The following is a 24,180-nucleotide window of genomic DNA, read 5'->3' on the forward strand; positions in this document are numbered from 1 at the left end:
AGATTTCTAGTTTACTCACCTCTCCTTCCTGTCCTGTCCCAGAGGTTGAGGTGCTCCCTTTCTATTCAGGTCAGTTTCCTATTGTGTTCATAATCCGATAATTTTATGCTATCATTTAATAATCTGTATCTTCAGCCCCTCCTGTTCTTCCTCAGCTTATAAATATGGTCAAACCTCTTATTAACAAAACAAAACAAATCCCCCCACTACCATCTGGACCCTGAGTCCCCTTCATGGTAACTATTCCTCTGCCTCAAAATCACCTTCTTCAGAGAAGTCTATAGTTGCTGTCTCTATCTTCTTACCTTTCAGACTTTTCTCAACCCACTACAATCTGTCTTTTGCCCCTATTATTTTACTGAAACTTTCTAGCAAAAGTTAGGTTTGTCCTGTTTTTAAAATCTAGTGATCTTAGTGATCTTATGTTTGTCCTATTTTAACTTCCCTACCATTTTATATCATGGTTTGTTAGTTTTTTCTTTCAATTCTGTACAGTACTAACTTAGTTTAGAAATACTATATATACTCTTCTGATTCTTTCCCTGTCTCTCTGACCATTCATTTTCTTTTGTAAGCTTCTCTTACTCTGCCCACCTCTTAACCTCCTAAGGGTGCCATTGGCTCATTGATCTTTCCATTCTACATAGTGTCCCTGAATGATTTCCTTCATTCCTATGATTTATTGAAAGAATACAGTTCTGACCTCTTCCCAGAGTTTCATACTTAGATATCCAGCTGATAGCTTGCCATCTATAAATTGCTTCAGTTCATCTATTCAAAAGAATACTTAATCTTTCCCCTCTAGTCCTAGTCCCTGCATTTTTTTTTCTTCCTATATTTGCTTATCAGTCATCAACATTAATAACTTGCCCAACCTCACAAAAATGGCGGAATCCTGGAAGTCATCCTATTCCTCCTCAAACTCTTTTCTTCCACATCCATTCACCATGTCCTGTGTATTTTTTCCTTAGATAATTCTCAAACCTTTTTTTTTTTTTTAACCTGCTACCACTTCCTTGTTAAGGCATCATTATCTGTTGCTGGGTTACTCTAGTACAGAATATATCTGTGGCCCTCTTGGGCCATATGTTTTTCATCTTTTTCTCTTAGGTGCTTGATAGGTAGTAGGCACTCAGTTTGTGTGAACTAAAATTGTGTCCTAAAACATACTAACTTCCATATGGCCTAATACTGCATTTACTCTATCAAATAAGTTTAGATTCTAATTCCTAACCTAAGAACTATAAAGGGGAGAAGAAAAAGTAAATGTGTAAATTCTTTAGTGTCCCAGTAATATGCCAGATTATGCATTTAATGTCTATTATGTAACATACTCTTTAAAATTATCAAGGTAATTGTTCCCATTTTATACATGAAGTATTACTGTCCTGTCACACAGCTAGTTAGAAGCAGAGCTCAAATGCCACCCCAAGCCTTTCCTGTTCTAAAGTACCCCCCACCCCCCACCACCTCTGTTTTTTTTTCTTAACTGCATCTTGTGTGTGTGTTAATCGCTTAGCCTAAGTAAGCATGTGCTGGACTCTTTGTGACCTCGTGGACTCTTTGTGACCTGTCAGGCTCTTCTGTCCATGGAATTCTGCAGGCAAGAATACTGGAGTGGGTTGCCTTTCCTTCTACAGGAGATCTTCCTGACCCAGGGGTCGAACCCAGGTCTCCTGCATTGCAGGCACATTCTTTACCATCTGAGCTATAGTGAAGTCCCCAACTGCAGCTTACTGGTTACTCAAAAGAATTCTGCTATGTTTAATCTCTTTAAAATTGCATATCCAATGATATAAACTTAAGCAGTAATTTTGAATCACCCTTTCAAGTATGTTTAATTTGGCTCTTGATAACAAAGTAGTGAAATAGATTTATTCCCTTACGGGTATCCTTGTAACTTTTTTAATGTCAAGAATTACTGTTGAGGGTATAATGGGGAAACTTTTAATATTTTTGTAAGGTAGAGATGATAATGTTAAAGTATGAATTTTATGAAAATAAGTTGATCAAAATGGAAAGATATAATACAGAAATTCATATAATTAGTTTTATTGAAAAATACTGTACTCAGTAAGTTAAATTGTCATCTTTTGGAACTAGATTTTTAGATTATTATACAAGAAGATCTTTGAGCTGAACTACTCCATTTTTATACTAATATACCTAAATGCTCTGTATAAGATATTCTTACTTATCCAGATAGGAATTTTTATTATGTAGACTTTTTCCTTCACCTTCATGATCTAATTCCGACAATGTGCTTCATATAACAGTTCAACCTATTGGCTGTTTTTTGCTATAAGCTTTACTGGTTGCGAGTAGATTTTTGTATGTTGTGTTTACCTGAATGTCAGTTCAGTTCAGTCACTCAGTGTGTTTGACTCTTTGCAACCCCGTGGACTGTAGCACGCCAGGCTTCCTTGTCCATCACCAACTCCCAGAGCCTACTCAAACTCATGTCCATCACATCGGTGATATCATCCAACTATCTCATCCTCTGTCGTCCCCTTCTCCTCCCACCTTCAATCTTTCCCAGCATCAAGGTCTTTTCAGATGAGTCAGTTCTTCGCATCAGATGGCCAAAGTTTTCGAGTTTCAGCTTCAGCATCAGTCCTTCCATATTCATTCAGGACTGATTGAATATTCATTTAGGACTGATTTCCTTTAGGATGGACTAGTTGGATCTCCTTGCTGTCCACGGGACTCTCAAGAGTCTCAAGACTCTTTTCTCCAACCCCACAGTTCAAAAGCATCAATTCTTCTGTGCTCAGCTTTCTTTTATAGTCCAACTCTCACATCTATACATGACTGCTTGAAAAACCATAGCTTTTGACTAGACGGACCTTTGTTGGCAAAGTAATGTCTCTGCTTTTGAATATGCTAAGTTGGTCATAGCTTTTCTTCCAAGGACCAAGCATCTTTTAATTTCATGGCTGCAGTCACCATCTACAGTGATTTTGGAGCCCCCCAAAATAAAGTCTGTCACTGTTTCCATTGTTTCCCCATCTATTTGTCATGCAGTGATGGGACTGGAAGCCATGATCTTAGTTTTCTGAATATTGAGCTTTAAGCCGTCTTTTTCACTCTCCTCTTTCACTTTCATCAAGAGGCTCTTTAGTTCTTCAATGTCTGCCATAAGGGTGGTGTCATCTGCATATCTGAGGTGATTGATATTTCTCCCGGCAATCTTGATTCCAGCTTGTGCTTCATCCAGCCCGGCATTTCTCATGATGTATTCTGCATATAAGTTAAATAAGCAGGGTGACAATATACAGCCTTGACGTACTCCTTTTCCTATTTGGAACCAATCTGTTGTTCCCTGTCCAGTGCTAACTCTTGCTTCTTGGCCTGCATACAGATTTCTCAGGAAATACCTGAATATACACGTCTTCATTTAAACAATAAAATACTAGGCAAGCTAGGATTGTATCTTATCTTTCTGTTAGTTTTTTAAAGTTTTGTAAATCTAAGACATTTAGATTTTCAAATAGTTTGCCTTTGGAGACCTCCTTCCGCATATCCTTTGTATAAAGCAAGAGAAATTATCTAAATAAATTCATTCTGACTTACATTTTCTATTAGAAAAGTCTTACATTTAAGACTGTTATCAATTACATCTGCAACTGCTGATTTATAGTGCTATCCAGTGCCACCTTGATGTGCCCATTTTGAGTTTGTTTTGGATTTTGGTCCAATAAAGTTTAAAATACATGGTTGAACTCGTTTTCATTAAGTGGAAGTTTCTTGAAGGCACTTTTTCAGAATCTTTCCACTGAACACTAACTGCCGAAAAGGATTCTGGCAAACTCTGCCTTTTGGAGACATGTCTGCATATAATCATATTAAAAGCTCTACATAAAGGAAATTGTTTCACTTTTCATCCTATGTTTTTCAGTCTTGTTTTTTTTAGGGATTTCTCAGTATGTATCTGTTGTCTAGCACTGCATTCAAACGAGTGGTTCTGTTGACTTGTTTGAGGCTGATGCTATTGGATGAACTACCAATGACTAAAAAGATTTCTAGTTTGACTTTTTACTTTAAGATTAAGGCAAGAAAGGAGGGACAAAAATACGTACACACATTTTTTAACTTGTTAAAAGTGCTTTCGGGAAATTCCATGGCACAACCAAAAAAAAAGGTTTTTTAGTTTTAAAGGAGATTATTCAAAGTTGTTGAAACTGAGTTTTAAATTATTTTCATGGGATATAGCTTATATGATATTTGTGAATGTGAATGTATAACCTTTTCATTCCATTTTTATAAGTGAATCATGAAAAGCCATATTCTATCTCTAGATCAGTGAATTTCAAACTATAGGCACAACCTGAAGGCAATGGCACTCCACTTCAGTACTCTTGCCTGGAAAATTCCATGGATGGAGGAGCCTGGCGGGCTGCGATCCATGGGGTTGCAAAGAGTTGGACACGACTGAGGGACTTCTCTTTCACTTTTCACTTTCATGCATTGGAGAAGGAAATGGCAACCCACTCCATTGTTCTTGCCTGGAGAATCCCAGGGGTGTGGGAGCCTGGTGGGCTGACATCTATGGGGTCGCACAAAGTCAGACACGACTGAAGTGACTTAGCAATAGCAGTAGTGAATTGAGAAATCATTTTAATGGGAAGGGATGAGCTGTTTTTTTTTTTTTTTTTTAAAAATGCAATAAAACTTAAAAATCCAAATGCATTGCAAGTAAGATTGAATATGTTTGTAGATACACTGAGTCACATAAGCTTTGTTGTTAGTCTTTACCTACTAAAGATGAATTGTTTGTCACCTAGATATTTAGCAGTTATTCTTTATAATAGCAACAATAGTATTTTGAGGAAAGAAACACTCAAAAGTATATTTATGGAGGATTTTAAGAAAGGACACTAATCAGTGCAAATCATTTGGATACCTTTATTAAGTAGAGAATTATGAAGTAAAAATCCATATTTTAATTGCACTAGGGTTTTCCTCCTGCCTTTTGGTAGAGATAGACAAATCACTTAAAAATGAGAAAAACTGTCCTTTTAGTTGGGAATAAATAAGAACAAAAAAATAAATATGGTGCTAAGCCAGTTCTACTTAGGATTTTAGTAAGTCCATGTTTTTATGTAAAATAATTAAAATCTCAGCTTCCAGAGTCTCATTTTGTAGAAAAATTAATATGCTTATTACTGAAGGAAAACATCTATTGCATTTACAGTAATTTTAATTATAATAATTATCTAAACCTAAGGTGTCAGAATTATTTATTGAGTGTGCTTGATTCCTCTAATAATTTAGAAATGGTTTACTTCTCATTATTTAGTTGCTTTTATATAACTCAGTACACGAACATTCGATTATGCAGTTTTCTATTAAAGCTTTTGTAAACACTGAAAATACTACTTTTGGTATGTTCCTCACCTGAAAGTTAGTATGACCTATGAAAAGAAAACTATTAAATGTAAGAATATACTTTTAACTAAAGATTTAAATATGTGTGATTAAAGTAGAGTCTGTCCTAAGGCGAAGGAAGATAACATTTACCATGATGAGGCCATCAGTTCAGTTCAGTTCAGTCGCTCAGTTGTGTCCGACTCTTTGCAACGCCATGAATCGCAGCATGCCAGGCCTCCCTCTCCATCACCAACTCCCGGAGTTCATTCAAACTCATGTCCATCGAGTTGGTGATGCCATCCAGCCATCTCATCCTCTGTTGTCCCCTTCTCCTCCTGCCCCCTATCCCTCCCAGCATCTCCTTGCAGTCCAAGGGATTCTCAAGAGTCTTGTCCAGCACCACAGTTCAAAAGCATCAGTTCTTTGGCACTCAGCTTTCTTCACAGTCCAACTCTCACATCCATACATGACCACTGGGAAAACCGTAGCCTTGACTAGACGGACCTTTGTTGGCAAAGTAATGTCTGCTTTTGAATATGCTATCTAGGTTGGTCATAACTTTCCTTCCAAGGAGTAAACGTCTTTTAATTTTATGGCTGCAGTCACCATATGCAATGATTTTTGAGCCCCCAAAAAATAAAATCTGACACTGTTTCCACTGTTTCCCCATCTGTTTCCCATGAAGTGAGGAACTCCCCAGGTCATTAGGTGCCCAATATGCTACTGGAGATCAGTGGAGAAATAACTCCAGAAAGAATGAAGGGATGGAGCCAAAGCAAAAACAATACCCAGTTGTGGATGTGACTGGTGATAGAAGCAAGATCTGATGCTGTAAAGAGCAATATTGCATAGGAACCTGGATGTCAGGTCCATGAATCAAGGCAAATTGGAAGTGGTCAAACAAGAGATATCATGAGTGAACGTCGACATTCTAGGAATCAGCGAACTAAAATGGACTGGAATGGGTGAATTTAACTCAGATGACCATTACATCTACTACTGCGGGCAGGAATCCCTCAGAGGAAACGGAGTAGCCATCATGGTCAACAAGAGTCCGAAATGCAGTACTTGGATGCAATCTCAAAAATGACAGAATGATCTCTGTTCGTCTCCAAGGCAAACCATTCAATAGCACAGTTATCCAAGTCTATGCCCCAGCCAGTAACCCTGAAGAAACTGAAGTTGAACGGTTTTATGAAGACCTACAAGATCTTTTAGAACTAACACCCAAAAAAGATATCCTTTTCATTATAGGGGACTGGAATGCAAAAGTAGGAAGTCAAGAAACACCTGGAGTAACAGGCAAATTTGGCCTTGGAATGACTGGTCATAGCAAATACCCTCTTCCAACAACACAAGAGAAGACTCTACACATGGACATCACCAGATGGTCAACACCGAAATCAGATTGATTGTATTCTTTGCAGCCAAAGATGGAGAAGCTCTATACAGTCAACAAAAACAAGACCAGGAGCTGACTGTGGCTCAGATCATGAACTCCTTATTGCCAAATTCAGACTTAAATTGAAGAAAGTAGGGAAAACCACTAGACCATTCAGGTATGACCTAAATCAAATCCCTTATGATTATACAGTGGAAGTGGGAAATAGATTTAAGGGTCTAGATCTGATAGACAGAGTGCCTGATGAACTGTGGAATGAGGTTTGTGACATTGTACAGGAGACAGGGATCGAGACCGTCCCCATGGAAAAGAAATGCAAAAAAGCAAAATGGCTGTCTGGGGAGGACTTACAAATAGCTGTGAAAAGAAGCGAAGCAAAAAGCAAAGGAGAAAAGGAAAGATACAAGCATCTGAATGCAGAGTTCCAAAGAATAGCAAGAAGAGATAAGAAAGCCTTCTTCAGTGATCAGTGCAAAAAAATAGAGGAAAACAACAGAATGGGAAAGACTAGAGATCTCTTCAAGAAAATTAGAGATACCAAGGGAATATTTCATGCAAAGATGGGCTCGATAAAGGACAGAAATGGTCTGGACCTAACAGAAGCAGAAGATACTAAGAAGAGGTGGCAAGAATACACGGAAGAACTGTACAAAAAAGATCTTCACGACCCAGATAATCATGATGATGTGATCACTAATCTAGAGCCAGACATCTTGGAATGTGAAGTCAAGTGGGCCTTAGAAAGCATCACTACGAACAAAGCTAGTGGAGATGATGGAATTCCAGTTGAGCTGTTTCAAATCCTGAAAGATGATGCTGTGAAAGTGCTGCACTCAGTATGCCAGCAAATTTGGAAGACTCAGCAGTGGCCACAGGACTGGAAAAGGTCAGTTTTCATTCCATTCCCAAAGAAAGGCAATGCCAAAGAATGCTCAAACTACCGCACAATTGTACTCATCTCACATGCTAGTAAAGTAATGCTCAAAATTTTCCAAGCCAGGCTTCAGCAATAAGTGAACCGTGAACTCCCTGACGTTCAAGCTGGTTTTAGAAAAGGCAGAGGAACCAGAGATCAAATTGCCAACATCCGCTGGATCATGGAAAAAGGAAGAGAGCTCCAGAAAAACATCTACTTCTGCTTTATTGACTATGCCAAAGCCTTTGACTGTGTGGATCACAATAAACTGTGGAAAATTCTGAAAGAGATGGGAATACCAGACCACCTGACCTCCCTCTTGAGAAACCTATATGCAGGACAGGAAGCAACAGTTAGAACTGGACATGGAACAACAGACTGGTTCCAAATAGGAAAAGGAGTACGTCAAGGCTGTACATTGTCACCCTGCTTCTTTAACTTCTATGCAGAGTACATCATGAGAAATGCTGGACTGAAAGAAGCACAAGCTGGAATCAAGATTGCCGGGAGAAATATCAATCACCTCAGATATGCAGATGACACCACCCTTATGGCAGAAAGTGAAGAGGAACTCAAAAGCCTCTTGATGAAAGTGAAAGAGGAGAGTGAAAAAGTTGGCTTAAAGCTCAACATTCAGAAAAGTAAGATCATGGCATCTGGTCCCATCACTTCATGGGAAATAGATGGGGAAACAGTAGAAACAGTGTCAGACTTTATTTTGGCGGGCTCCAAAATCAGTGCAGATGGTGACTGCAGCCATGAAATTAAAAGACACTTACTCCTTGGAAGAAAAGTTATGACCAACCTAGATAGTATGTTCAAAAGCAGAGACATTACTTTGCCGACTAAGGTCTGTCTAGTCAAGGCTATGGTTTTTCCTGTGGTAATGTATGGATGTGAGAGTTGGGCTGTGAAGAAGGCAGAGCGCCGAAGAATTGATGCTTTTGAACTGTGGCGTTGGAGAAGACTCTTGAGGGTCTCTTGGACTGCAAGGAGATCCAACCAGTCCATTCTGAAGGAGATCAACCCTGGGATTTCTTTGGAAGGAATGATGCTAAAGCTGAAGCTCCAGTACTTCGGCCACCTCATGCAAAGAGTTGACTCATTGGAAAAGACTCTGATGCTGGGAGAGATTGAGGGCAGGAGGAGAAGAGGACGACCCAGGATGAGACGGCTGGATGGCATCACAGACTCGATGGACGTGAGTCTGAGTGAACTCTGGGAGATGGTGATGGACAGGGAGGCCTGGCGTGCTGCGATTCATGGGGTTGCAAAGAGTTGGACACGACTGAACAACTGAACTGATGGGACCAGATGCCATGATCTTACTTTTCTGAATGTTGAGCTTTAAGCCAACTTTTTCACTCTCCTCTTACACTTTCATCAAGAGGCTTTTTAGTTCCTCTTCACTTTCTGCTATGAGGGTGGTGTCATATGCATATTTGAGGTTATTGATACTTCTCCCGGCAATCTTGATTCCAGCTTGTGCTTCTTCCAGCCCAGCGTTTCTCGTGATGTACTCTGCATAAGTTAAATAAGCAGGGTGACAATATACAGCCTTGATGTACTCCTTTTCCTATTTGGAACCAGTCTGTTGTTCTATGTCCAGTTCTAACTGTTGCTTACTGACCTGCATACAGATTTCTCAAGAGGCAGGTCAGGTGGTCTGGTATTCCCATCTCTCTCAGAATTTTCCACAGTCTATTGTGATCCACATAGTCAAAGGCTTTGGCATAGTCAATAAAGCAGAAATAGATGTTTTTCTGGAACTCTCTTGCTTTTTCCATGATCCAGCAGATGTTGGCAATTTGATCTCTGGTTTCTCTGCCTTTTCTAAAACCAGCTTGAACTTCTGGAAGTTCATGGTTCATGTATTGCTGAAGCCTGGCTTGGAGAATTTTGAGCATTGCTTTACTAGCATGTGAGATTAGTGCAATTTGTTGTTGCATATTTGTAAAATATAAATTACCAGCTTTACTGATTGCCATTTTAAATTTGAATTTTAAGATGATAAAAATTTTATCAGTGTCTTGAAATTTTAAATCCTTTGTTTTTCCATATTTCTTATTATATTTGTTTTTACATTTTAGAATGGCTGTCTACTGTGTATAAACAGCAGTGGCTGGCTATGCTCCGAGCAGAACAAGACAGTGAGGTGGGGTAAGTATAGTGTATCGTTTGTTGTTGGGGTCCTTTAATGGACTGGAACCTGGTGGTCCAGAGTCGACAATAAGAAAGTAAAAGAGAAAGAGAAAGAGGCTGATATTCCTTGTTTACACAGAAAACCGATAAAGCCCTTGACATGGGCTTGCACTGCTTCACATAGGCACCAGACGCCCTCTCGAGGGGATGAAAGCACAGTGCGCCTTGTCGAGAGGGTCTTAGAAGCCCAGGCAAGAAAGTGAGCTCAGCGGGCTTCTGCGTGCCAAGAATTAGCCTGAGAGAAAGAGAGAGAGAGAGAGAAAGAAACGAGGACCCAAGCTCTGATGGAGCAAAGGTGTTTTATTCAACATAGTGTGGGTAAATATACTGTCTTAAGAGGTAGCTATTTTCAGCAAAGATAAAAATAAAAAGTCCAGACTTACAAATTATCATAAGGCAATCCATATCAAAGAGAGAGGGTTGTAAATAATCACTTTTACCATATGGTTCTTGAAAAGGAAGAGGGTCATAAATAGTTACTTATAAGTGTATGGAAAAATTAATGAAGGAAATGCGTGCCGGGGAGTGGTTTGCCAACTCCTATTAATTCCTGAATATTCAGGAATTAATAAGGGACAGAGGATTCATGACAGATCCAAAACAGCACACAGGAAGCCTCCTGTTAAATGCTTCCTGACAGTGCGTGTGTGTGTTAGTCACTCAGTCGTGTCTGACTCCTTGTGACACTATGGACTGTAGCCTGCCAGGCTCCTCTGTCCATGAAATTCTCCAGGCAAGAATACTGGAGTGGGGTAGCCATTCCCTTCTCCAGGGGATCTTCCCGACCCAGAGGTGGAACTCACATTGCAGGCAGATTCTTTACTGCCTGAGCCACCAGGGAAGCCCCCATGGTACATAATAGCATTGTTTATTTAAAAAAAATTTTTTTATATTGAATTTAGTTGATTTTATAATATTATGTTAGTTTTAGGTGTACATCAAAAAGATTCAGTTATATATATTCAGATTATTTTCCATCATAATCTATTACAAGATGTCGAATATAGTTCCCTGGGCTCTACAGTAAATCCTTGTTGCTTATCTGTTTTATGTATAGTTGTTTGTATCTGTTAATCTCACACTAGTAATTTATCCCTACCCACCCCCCCCCCACCCTTTCCCCTTTGGTAACCATAAGTTTGTTTTCTATGCCTGTGAATCTGATTCTGTTTTATAAGTAAGTTTTTTGGGTATTTTTGTATAGATTCATTTTTTGTTATTTTTTAGATTCCACAGATAAGTGATAGCATATGATAATTTATCTTTGACTTACCTCACATAGTACAATATTCTCTAGATCCATCCATGTTGCTGCAGATGGCATTATTTCATTCTTTTTTATGGCTGAGTAATATTCCACTTTATAAATTTGTGTGTGTACACCACATCTTTCTAAGACAGTCATCTGTTTATGGGCACTTGGGTTACTTGGTTGTCTTGGCTACTATAAATAGTGCTAGGGTGCATGTATCCATTTGAATTAGTTTTCATCATTTTGGGATATATGCCTGGGAATGCCATTGCTGGATCATATGGTGTCTCTAGTTTTTTAAGGAACCTCCGCACCATTTTTTCATAGCAGCTGCATCAATTTGCGTTCCCACCAGCAGTGTAGGAAAATTCCCTTTTCTCTATACCCTCTCCGGATTTATTATTTATAGACTTTTTAATGATGGCCATTCTAACTGGTATGAGAATATACCTCAATGTAGTTTTGATTTGTATATCTCTAATAATTAGCGATATTGAGCATCTTTTCACGTGCCCATTGGCCATCTGTATCTCTTCTCTTTAGAGAATTGCCTATTTAGGTCTTCTGCCCACTTTTTGATTGGGTTGTTCATTTTCTTTTTGAGTTATATGAGCTGTTTGTATGTATTGGATATTAACATTCCTTGAAAGTCACATCATTTGAAAGTATTTTTTCCCATTCAGTCAGTTGTCTTTTCATTTTGTTTATGGTTTCCTTTGTTGTGCAAAAGCTTTTGACTTTGATTAGGTCCCATTTGTTCATTTTTGCTTTCGTTTCTTTTGCCATGGGAGACTGATCTAAAAAAATATTGCTTGGGTTATATCTGAGAATGTTTTCCCTATTCTTTTCTAGGAGTTTTATGCTATCATGTCTTTATACTTAAGTATATATATATATATATTTTTTGGTATATAGTGTGAGGAAGTGTTCATATTTCATTGATTACATGTAACTGTCCAGCTTTCCCAACACCACTTGTTGAAGAGACTATCTTTTCCCCTTTGTATATTATTGCCTCCATTATTGTAGATTCATTGATGGTAGGTGTGTGGATTTTGGTATGAATTTTTAAATGGACTCATATTGAAAAAACAGTAACAGTATTAAAATCAAGAGCTGTTAGAGAAAAGATCATCTAATCAACTTTTATTCTTATATTTCTTTAACTGTCAGTATTATAAATATTTATCTTTCTGGTCAGTTAGTATAATGGGGTATTTGTATTGTCATTTGTTTCGTTAGTAAAATTGAATAATTTATGTGCTTTGTCTCAGTGTTATGGTTTTCTTTTAACCTAATTGAAATGTTACTTCGAATAATGCTTTCATAAAGCATGATCTTCATATATATGTATAGGTAAAGCTGATTTTCTTATTTGTGGTAATATTGTCAAATTTTCACTAATGTGATAGGTTTTTTCAAGACTTGACTATAAGGTGAATTAACTTATCTAGATATATAGGTGCCTTTGTCAAAAGCACATGACCCCTCTACAAAATATTTCTGTACTGTCTTCATTTTAAGAGGAAGCAAATTATCTGTTCTTTCAGTGTGTAGTGCTCTGCAGTTCACAGAAGTACTTCCACATTTATTGTTTGATCTTTATACTAGCTCCTTGGTATAGGCAGTATGAAGAAACAGTCCACCTATAAGTTTATAGAAGGGCTTTACGTTTAACTTTTTTCCTGCCCCAGTCTCTTTTATTTTTATATACCAGAAAACTTACTAAAATAATAGCCTAATGTGTTTATATCTAAACACGGTGTATGTGAAAGGGTTCTATAAACTCATGATAATGATTACAAGATTGTTATCCAGGGTTCTTAGTTTCTGTTTACTTATAATTTATATCTCATCTTCTCCCAGATATAGTCACAGCATACTTATTTTGCAGAAATATAGTAAGTAGTTGAAATAGGAATAAGAAAAATCTCTCCCAAAAATGAAAGTAAATTATTTATTGGAATTCGGATGTGAAGAATTTTGTAATGTTTGAAATATTTTATAAACCATCCTACCTACTTCTTTTGTATATTCAGTTTTTATATGATGGATGTTCTTTTTTTGTTTCAAGATTTTTCTCATGTATACCCTTTTTGAGTTTATAATATAGAGTCTTACCTAAGAGTCTGAGCTAGAATAAGTGGTTTTCTTGCCCTCAGAAGTATATGGCTGTATTGCCTCTACTGAAGCACTCTATTCCACATATGCTGAGCATCTTCTTGCTACTGCGGGACCAGTAAAATGAGAAAGACAGTGTACTCCCTGGACTCTAGGTTATAATCTAGTAAAGTCTCCCTCCAGGGTTCTTCTCTTCCAAACTCTTTTCCACATTGCCAACAGGATTATCTTCCTATGTAGAAATATAATTTCATTTCCCTGCTTAAATAGGACCAGGGACATTTGAGATTAGTTAGGGATGATTGCTTCATGTGTGATAAATCTGTGTCAATATTTTTTGAAAGTTCTTATCTTTAAGAAGTACATACTGAACTATTTACAGATTAAAGGATATGGTGTCTGGAGGATCAGCCTCAGAAATAGTCAGTTGGGAGGAGTGTGGGGAGAAGTGGGTTGAGAGTAAAACTAAAACAAAATTACTGAAACTAGATGGTAAAAAAATTTTTTGGCTCATGCTGTTTACTTTTACAGGTTTTAAATTTTTCATAAAAAAAAATTTTAAGTAACAGAAAAAATACATGGGAACTCTCTCATCTTAAAACTCGTATTAGTGTGGCAGGCAGGGGCGGCCCTTCAGCTGTCTGTCCCAGATGCCTTTTCCTTCGTCTCTCATGCTCGTTTCAGGTTCTGCCCGCACTACATTCTTCAGGCATTTGGTATCCTTTCATGCTCTGGTCCTTTTCTACCTCCTGTTCTTCTGCCTGGAATGGCCGCCTTCTGCGTAGAGGTCATCCCTGACCTCTACCTCAAGAAACTCCCTCTCAGGCACAAATAATACTTCCTCCATGATGATCCCACTCTAACCCCAGGCAATAAACCTGTGCCTTCTTCATGCTCTTAACATTAGTTCTCTCTACATTATTATATTATTACTTAAGTCTAGCTTTCTACTAGACTGGGCTCTTGGATGTCAAGGGCATGTTTTATTTTATCTACATTTAATTAATTTTTATTTGTTGTATTTGTTTCAGTATATTTATGAGATGATGATAGCCCCAGTATCTTGGTACTTACTAAATGCTGTATATGAATGAATATATTATATTACTTTTATCATTTGGAATTCTAAGCTAGTAATAATGTCATTTTATTATTTCATACTGAAATAACACTGTTTCTCTTAGTTGATTATGGTTTTTAAAGGGCCAAGTAAAGATTAATTGATAAAGTTCTACAGCAGTTTTCTGTTAAATGCTGGACTTGGTTTTTCTACTGTTAAAAAATGGGTTGTGTGTGAAACAATAATAGATGACACCAAGTTGCATCTTATATATTTTATTTATTAGTTAGTTGCATGTTAACTATTTTATATAAAATAGTTATATTTTATTTAATATTTTATTTAATAGTTAGACTTTAATAGTTTTCTTTCTTAGTAAGCAGACTTTCTCATAGATTTCCCCCACGTCTTCTCTGGTTTTACTCTGCTCTTGTAAAAGTGTTCTAGAAGTCAAGGCAATAAGTAAAACACTAAAGATTAAAAGTTTTTTTTATTTAGCAAAGGTAATGGGCTAGATTTAATCCCTGCATTTTGATCTTCATCTATACCACAAAATTTTGAATCTAGTAGCAATTTTTTCCTGTTGATTTGAACTCACAATTATTTTTCAATTATTAGTTGCCTATTTTCTATGAGATTTCATGTTTTATGTATATTTCTAGGCCTCAAGAAATTAATAAAGAAGAACTAGAGGGAAATAGCATGAGGTGTGGTAGAAAGCTTGCCAAAGATGGTGAAGTAAGTATGGGTTGTAACTCAATTGTATAGTCTTATACTAATTGTTATACTGTTAGTGCAAAATATGCTTTCAGTAACAGTCATGATACATGTTACAACTCAGAAGAGCATTTTTTTGTGTTTTAGTTTCTGTAGCATGATCTCCTGGGCAAGGAGTTACATGCTTAGTGGTGACTGATTTGTCAGCCTTTCATGAGACTGTTGAACCTCTGGAGTCTAGATAAGAGTTATGAGAAGATCCCTCAGTAATCCAGAAATTAAGATAAATAAGTTTATCCTATTAATATCTTAATATCTTTAATGAAAGCTGTTACATAGTCTTAAGAGTGATTCTGTTTTATAGTTATAACCCTAGATGAAAGACATTCAGACCTTTCGATTTGATTGTCATCCACATTAAGAATTGTTTTTCATTACCACCCAGTACAAATGCTTATAAGGGAAACAAAAGTATCAGAAGACGGTGCTTACAGCTGCTGTGTCCCAAGCTTTGTTTCTACTTAATTTATTTTTAAAAACTGAGTGACTCATTTAAGGTGATTTTACAGCCATTAAGGAGACATGAACTACATTTTTTAAAAACTCTATCCTAACTGTAATTTTTATCTTAAAAAAAAAAATCAGCCTAATTTTTTGTTTGTTTTTCTTTTTTTGCTATTATTTTTTAAACTTTTTATTTCTGTGTGTTCCCCATCCTGAACCACCCCCCATCCCCATCCCATCCCTCAGGGTCATCCCAGTGCACCAGCCCTGAGCACCCTATCTCATGCATCAAACCTGGACTGGCGATCTATAGTATATGTGAAACAGATTGCCAGCCTAATTTAGATAACCATTTGGTTATTTTTCTCCCAGATTTCCCCTCATTTTAACTTTTAAGTTTTGAAAGATTTATTACTTTATGTTTGTGTTAATAGTTGTGATAAATGATCAGAATATGAATGAGAAATAACGTCTTCTTTATTCCTTAGTCATCCTAGTTGCCGCTCCCAGACCTTGTTCCACTCTCGTCATAATTGAATGATATCTCCTTTGACAAGCATACTTCTTCACCACTCACTACTCTGACTATGGCCATCACTCCCTGAGCTCACTGGTTTGCTTTCTCCCTACTCTTCTTAGCAGTCTCAGTGGTTTTAGTATCTTTTCCTGAACCTTCCTTCCCTCCATGATCTTGTGTGCCACTCTATCTCAGGTACCCATTTCCTGTAAGCATATCCTCCATTTTTGTATGCCTGATTCATACACCCTCTTCAAAATCTCCACTTTAAGCACACCATTTGCAGAATGTATCTTTGTAGCGCTCTCCATCTAGTATTTGACCTCCCAACATCTTTCTAACCCCACTGGAATGTACATTACATTGTTCTTACTTTTTCCCATTACCTTCTCACCAAATCCCTACTTCTTTCTTTACTTGACTTAAATTTATGTTATGTCTTGAAACTGGTCCCTAGCTTATACTCTTAATTTCTCTTTTCCTTTTTTCACTCTGTCAAGTTCACCTGGCTAGTCAGTCCTCAGTTCTTGTTAAATCCCTCCTTTCCATACTCTCCAAGCCAGTTATTGTTGTTTAGTCGCTAAGTCACATCTGACTCATTTGAGACCCCATGGACTATAGCCCGCTAAGTCTTCTATCCATGGGATTTCCCAGGCAAGAATATCGGAGTGGTGGATTCTTCCCACTGAGCTGCCAGGGAAACCCCTGCTTTCCATGCCTGCTTCCATACAAATGAATTCAACTAAAGAAAAACACCAAATATGCCCCAGCAGGTTTTGTTTGTAAATGTCAACCTCAAGCAGGTCTTTAATGCTGTGTGATCCTTGAGTCTCCCTAGTGAACTTATCCTCCTGCACTTGGAGTAACTCTCGTACCTTCTCAAGGGCAGTGCTCCCACCCTTATTCTTATCCAGTGGCATTCCTTCCTGCTTTATTCAGAAAATAAAGGCAATCGGAAGAGAGTCTGTGCATCTTCTACCAACAATACTACCAGTTTACCTGCATCTTAGCCGTGTGTTGTACTTTTATCAGAGTGGATGAACTGTTGCCATCCTAGTCCATCCCCTCCTCCTGTAACGACCCCTTCCCTTCTCACATATTCAGAAGGTTTGTTCATACAGTCATCACTTCCCTCTCCTGCGTCGTCAGTTTTCTCTTCTGCATCATTCTGATGTAGCTTATAACATGCTACAGCATCGTCCATCCTAAACCATTCCCTGACCCACATTCCACTCTAGCTCCCACTCCACTTCCCTGTACCATTTTAAAGCAAACTCATCAAAAAAAGTTGCCTGTCTCCATTCCAATTCATTTACTCCAATAAACTCAAGTGAAACTGCTGTGCCACTATCACCACTGATCCTGCATTACCAAATCAGGTAGTTTTTAGTCTTCTGAAAGTTCTTGGCAGCATCCTGCTCACTCACTCCTTGGAGATTTTCTCTGTGACTTCCAGGAGAGCACACTGTGCTAGTTTTCTTTCTGCTTAATTGGCTGCTTCCTGTAAGTCTTTGCTAGATCCTTCTCTTTCTCAACACATTGATACGACTGGAGGATCAGTACTTGGACTTCTTTCTTGTCTTTGCTCTTTGGCTGGCTCCTAAGTGATCTCTAGTCCTATGGCTTAACACCAATTTCTAACTCCTGTATCCAGTTTCTCATGTGACATCTTTCTTAGAATCCTAATAGCATCTCAAATAGAATAGGCCCAGCTAAACTCTGGTTTTCATTCCCAGACTCCTCCTTCCCAAGTATTCTCCAACCCATAAATAGCCCTTTTGTTCATTCGTTGTATAAGCTCGAAACTTTGGATTCTTCTTTCATTCCACACCTGTTGTCTGTAAGAAGTTCCTTTAAATATATAGCTTCAAAATAAACTTGCCCTGTCTTCTGCTGTGACCCAAATCCAAGTCACCATTTCCCCTTGCCTGGACTGTATTGTAGCTTCATAACTGCTCTCCCTGTTTTTACTCTTGTACATTCTGTTTTCCACACAACAGCCAAAATCATCTTTTTAAGATGCAAGTTAGATCATGTTACCTCCTTCTCTAAAATTTTCCATTAGACTTTTATCACACTTAGAAGAAATCCAAACTCTTCTCTGCTGTGGACACTGGGCGCTATATTCTCTGGCCTCTGACTGGCTCTCTGAACTCATCTCCAGCTTCTGTCCCCCTCAGTTACTACCCTAGCCACATAGCCCTTTTTGCTGTTCTTCAGATATGCCAAGCATGTTTTTTCCTCCAGAGCTTTGGACTCTTTGTTCCTTTGTCTAAGTCACTTTTTCCCAGATAGCTAACTGGTCCGCTCCTTAGTTGACTCAGGGCTCTAGTCATGTAGCATCTCCTTAGACATTCCCTGACCACCTGCCTGAACCAGTGGGCTCCCCAGCTGCCAGCTCCCATCCTCTGCCCTGTCACGCTCTCCTGGAATTACATTCTGTCCTCCTCCACTCAGATATACATGTATTAAAATATACATTTACTAGGGCTGAAACTTATTTACTGCCATTTCTTCAATGCCTAGAGCAGTACCTGGCACAAAATATGTGCTCAATAAATAACGAACTATTGATTTAATGCTGTAATTCATAGTGTCAACCAGGCACTCAAAGCCCTAACTTCAACTTCGTTGTAGCATGCCACTTGACTTAATAGTGTCTTGTTAACTATTAGTTGATAGAATAAACTTGTGAGCCTCATGATGGCTTTATTTCTTTACTTTTTGGCTACACTGGGGTCTTTGTTGTTGCTGTGGGCTTTTTCTCTGGTTGTGGTGCTCCGGCTTCTCATTGCAGTGGCTTCTCTTGTTGTGGAGCACAGGCTCTCAGGGCTTATGGACTGAGTGGTTATAGTTCCTGGGTTCTAGAGCACAGGCTTAATAGTTGTGGTGCACAAGCTTAGTTGCTCCACAGCACGTGGGATCTTCCTGGGTCAGAAATCTAAACCTGTGCCTCCTGCATTGGCAGGCAGATTCTTCACCATTGAGCCACTAGGGAAGTCCCTCATGATGGTATTTAAAATAACTCAGTTGTTGATTCTGTTGGTTAGTTTAGAGTATTTTTAAAATTTAACTTAAACTTTTTTTTAAAAAAGCAGTGTTCATTCATTACTCCTTACCCCTTGCCTCTGGCAGCTACCAAGCTGTTCTCTGTAACTGTGAGCTTAGGAGTTTTTTAATACATATATATATATTTTTTAGATTTTTACATGTAAGAAGATTACACAAGGTATCACTTAAGGTATTTCAGAATATTTTTAAAGCAGGAGAAATTTTAATGGATTCTTACTACCTTTATCTAGACTCCTAGTTTCCTAACCTATATACCTCCTTAGAATTATAGTAAAAAGCCATATTAGTTGGGATAAAATTACAGTGTGGAGAGTTGATGAAATAGATCATAAAGAGACAATATTAAGAAAGTACCTTAAGGAATAATGATCATAAAGGCTGCTTTTGCTGGCTTTGATGTATACCATGTCTGTGTAGTAAACCTTTTATATGTCTCACAGATATATTCTGTGTGGTAAGTCTTAAGGCACTGACAAAATTAGGAAACCATGATACAGGAATATTTGAAATGAATTAAAAAAAGAAAAGACATTTTGATCTTTTAATTTTTGACTTGCTAATATGATAAACTGAAGTAAATCTTTTCTCCTTTGTATTTCAGTACTGCTGGCGGTGGACAGGTTTTAACTTCGGCTTTGACCTGCTTGTAACTTACACCAATCGATACATCATTTTCAAACGCAATACACTGAATCAGCCATGTAGTGGATCTGTCAGTTTACAGCCTCGAAGGAGCATAGCATTTAGGTAGGATGAAGTTTTCCCACCCCACTCTTCCTCACTCAGAAGAACTATAAAAATGAAATAAAACCATAATTTATACCAACAGTGGTAGAACTTTGGTAAGATACAATATACAGTGAAACGGAAAGGCAGTGATAAGGCTCCATTCCTATAAAGTGTATTAATAATCAAAAGTATATAAAAAAAGTATAAAACCTAGATCTAATATATCAGGAAGAAAGAATGTGCTAAAATATAAATGGTATAGGGTTGATACTGGGCTTAAAGCTATTGCCTTGCTGCGAATCCTAAAAGGTCCAAACTGGAAATGTAACAAGGTACTTTTACAGGAAAACATGTCTCATATTATCCTTAACTTTCTATAGGATTTCAGATGTCCAACTTTGCCTAATAGTTGAGCTGGCAATATTTTTCTGGAGAGGATGCTGACAAATTGGAAAATAGCTTATTGAACAGATTATTTAAAAGTCCTGGATTCACGTTTACCTTGTGTGTGTGTATGCGCAGACACGTCCAACTCTTTGTGGCCTCACAGATTGTAGCCGGCAAGGCTCCTCTGTCTGTGGAATTTTCCAGGCAAGAATACTGGAGTGGGAAGATCTCTAGGTGATCTTCCTGTGCTGAGGATCAAACTCTTATCTCCTGCATTGGCAGGCAGATTCTTTACCACTGTGCCACCTGGGAAGTCATATTTAAGGTACACCATGCACAAAAATTAACTCAAAATGAATCAGAGACCTAAACATATGAGCCAAAACAATAAAATAACTCTTGGAAGAAAACAGGAAGCAAACTTTTTGGTACTAAATTTGACAGTGATTTCTTCAATATGATACCAAAACACAGGCAACAATAACAACAACAAAAATTGTTCAACTTATCAAAATTAAATCACGTGTCAAAGGACACTTAACAAAGTGAAAAGGTAACCCATGGAATAGGAAAAAAGTATTTGCTAACCATATAGCTGATGAATTAATATCCAGAATACATAGAGAACATCTGAATTCCACAACAACAACAAAAAGAACTGATTCAAAAATGGGAAAAGAACTTAAATATTTCTCCAAAGAAAATGTACAAATGACCAATAAGCACATGGAAAGATGCTCAGCCTCACTAATCATTAGGAAAATGCAGATCAAAACCACAGTGAGACATCACCTCACACCTGTTAGGATGGCTAATATGAAAAACAAAAGTGTTTGTGAAGATGTGGAATTTAAGAATGTGAAAATGGTGCAAACCCTGTGGAAAATGGTATGGCATTTCCTCAGAAAATTAAACATAGAATTACCATATTACCCAGTGATTCCTCTTCTGGTTATCTACCCCCAGAGAATTGAAACCAAGGACTCAAACATATTTGTATACATAGCAACATTATTCACAGTAGTCAAAAGATGAATGCAACCCAGGTGTCAACAGATGGACATATAAAACATGGCATTTACCTAAAACAATATTATTCAGCATTAAAGTGGAGGGGAATTTTGACGTGTGCTGTAACATGAACCTTGAAGACACTGTGCTAAGTGAAATAAGCCAGTTACAAAAGCTCACATGCTGTATGATTCCACTTACATGACGCACATAGAGTAGACGAGTTTATGGAGACAGAAAATAGGATGGTGATTGTCAGGGGCTGAGGTAGAAATGGGGAATTCATGTAACTGGGTACAGCTTCATCTGGGGAAGAAGTAAAGATTCTGGCTGGATGGTGGTATTGACTACAACAGAACAGTGTGAAATGTCTTCAGTGTCAAGAACTATACACTTAAACTTGGTCTAAATGGTAAGTTTTATGTATATTTTATCACAATAAAAAATAAATTATTTCTATATCCCAGATATATATAATAGCACAAGCTTAAAAATATAAATGGAATCAGTTTATAGTTTGAAAAAACTTTGCAAAGTATTATCAAATAAAAGACTTCTAGAGAATAAGTAAATAAAAATTTAAAAATTAAAAGAATATGGAAGAAAAAAGTAGAAAGTAAAGTAGGGCTTATTTAATCTGCACTTTAAAAAATCATTATTTTTGTGCTTGTGTGTGTATTCTAGATTACGTTTGGCCTCTTTTGATAGCAGTGGAAAACTAATATGCAGTAGAACAACTGGCTATCAGATACTTACACTTGAAAAGGACCAGGTATGTCTCATTACTTCTCTGTTAATTTTTTATTGTAGTATTTGTCTTTTGACTCCTTTTTGAAAATTCGTTAGATTTTAATATTTGACTTAAAGATTGGTTTGAGAGTTTTTTGAAGGTAAAGATGGAAGTGCCATGTTTACTCATTCAGAGTTTACTCCATTCTAGCAGAAGTGTCACTAAGACAAAAAAGAAGGTAACACAATCTGATTGGAGGGGCAGGGAAAAGTTGACAGTACGGAAATAATTATTCACCCTGAACATGATCTTCAAAAAGTTATGACTCTTTAATTGTTTTCTCCATTGTGTTCATTATTGCATTTATTTATACATTAATAAGAGAGACCTTAAAAGCAATCCGCTAAGTTTCCATAGATCCTGGATATTAAGAGAACCTACTCTGCTAGCACAGTGGGTTTCTAAAATGACAGACATCTACAGTGTTCCTAAAATTATCTCTGAGACCGTTTGTTTCTTCATAAATCACATGCATGTATAAGTTTAAAAATGTCATGATGCCAAAGGAAACCAGTTTCAAAAAATAAAAAGAGCTGTTAAAAAGTCAAGGAAGTTTGTTTCTAGTAAAGCTAACCATCATTTCAAAGGACATACTGTGTTTATAAAGGGTTTGGAGCCTGTAGTTTACATAAATTATTAGAAGTTAGCAGTTTTGAAAGAAAAAAATAGAAAATAAAAAGCAAAACACACACACAAAGAAGTTAGCAGTTTTCCTCAGACTGAAGAGCCTATCATAGAATATCAGAATTTAGCACTGCGTGGAGCAGCCTTGGAAGTGATAGTTCTGACCTCCCTGCCTTGTATGAGAACTTCTTTAACAGCATTCTTATGGACGGTCTTCAACCACTGTTGGAACTCTTAGGGGTGAAAAGCTGACTCTGACATGTGAGGTAGTAAATGACAAGGTAGGTAGATAATAAGTTCAGATCTGCCTCCACTAAAATTCTCTACTGGTCTCTCTCACACCCTCTGGAGCTGCATGAACATTGTCTATCTTTACCTTCAACTTAGAACTTCCTTAAAAAAAACACTTGTCATGGCCCAGAGCAGCCAGAGACTTGATTAAAAATCACCAGGCCTAGTGGTATTCCTAGCATTCCTTGATTTGTTCATTCAACAAACATTTGTGTCCCTGTTACATGCTAGGTTTTAAGCTAGGAGTGGAGGAAATGAAGCTTTATGTTATAAAGCTGAGTAGCACAAGAGATGGGCTCAAAGACTGTAACATTGAGGGAGATAGCTCTAACCTTTGGGGAGATATCTCTAACCTTTGGGTGTTGGGGAGTGGTGAGGGACAGCTCAGGAAAGCCTCTTCTGGACAAGTTGAAAAGTAAATGGATACCTGAACCAATCCTCAGATGGAGCCCAGGGAGCATATGGGTCCTTCAAGGAACTGAGAGGTTTGAAAGAGAATGAGATAAGAAGGAGTAGAGCAGGGCATGACGGGCTATGGATTGAGTTTGGACTTTTTCCGAGATCTGTAGAGAGCTATGGGAGTTGCATGTATGTATTTTATGTAGCTTATGGAGGTTTGTTTTAGAAAAACAGAAAATAAAAATAAACAGGGAAAAAAATCATACATGGTTCCCTGAGAGATGACACTTCTTTCATCACCTATATTCTTTTTCCAGAATTTTATCTTATAGTTAAACTGCTTTGTAACCTGCTTTTTTCCCACTTTGTTGTATGTAGCTTTTCTTGTCAATAAATGTATATGTGCAACATCATTTTTTTTGTCCTGTAGTTTGTGTTTTTTTAACTTATTTTTAATTGAAGGAAAATTGCTTCACAATATTGTGTTGGCCTCTGCCATACATCAGGATGAGTCAGCCATAGGTATGCATGTGTCTCCTCCCTCTCTAACCTCCCTCCCACCTCCCACCCCTCTAGGTTGTTAGAGTCCTGGTTTGAGTTCCCTGAGTCATACAGCTAATTTCCATTGGCTATCTGTTTTACACATGGTAGTGTATACGCTTCCATGTTACTCTCTCCATTTGTCCCACCCTCTCCTTCCTCCCCCGTGGCCCGTGTCCATAAGTCTGCATCTCCATTGTTGCCCTGTAAATAGGTTCCTCAGTACCATCTTTCTCCATATATATGGGTTAATACATGATATTTCTCTTTCTGACT

General features: G+C 37.7%; 1 protein-coding gene across 1 annotated transcript in view; it reads left to right on the forward strand.

Annotated features, from left to right (window-relative positions):
• GMCL1 (germ cell-less, spermatogenesis associated 1) overlaps positions 1-24,180 on the forward strand; it is a 56,018-nt gene that overhangs the window by 25,697 nt on the left and 6,141 nt on the right. The window contains exons 10-13 of the mRNA XM_013967786.2: positions 9,779-9,848; positions 14,986-15,061; positions 19,735-19,880; positions 21,945-22,032. Of these exons, the coding sequence (XP_013823240.1) occupies positions 9,779-9,848; positions 14,986-15,061; positions 19,735-19,880; positions 21,945-22,032 (380 nt within the window). The remainder of the gene's footprint in view (positions 1-9,778; positions 9,849-14,985; positions 15,062-19,734; positions 19,881-21,944; positions 22,033-24,180) is intronic.

The sequence above is a fragment of the Capra hircus genome, chromosome 11 (assembly GCF_001704415.2).
Source record: "Capra hircus breed San Clemente chromosome 11, ASM170441v1, whole genome shotgun sequence".
Taxonomy (NCBI): Eukaryota; Metazoa; Chordata; class Mammalia; order Artiodactyla; family Bovidae; genus Capra; species Capra hircus.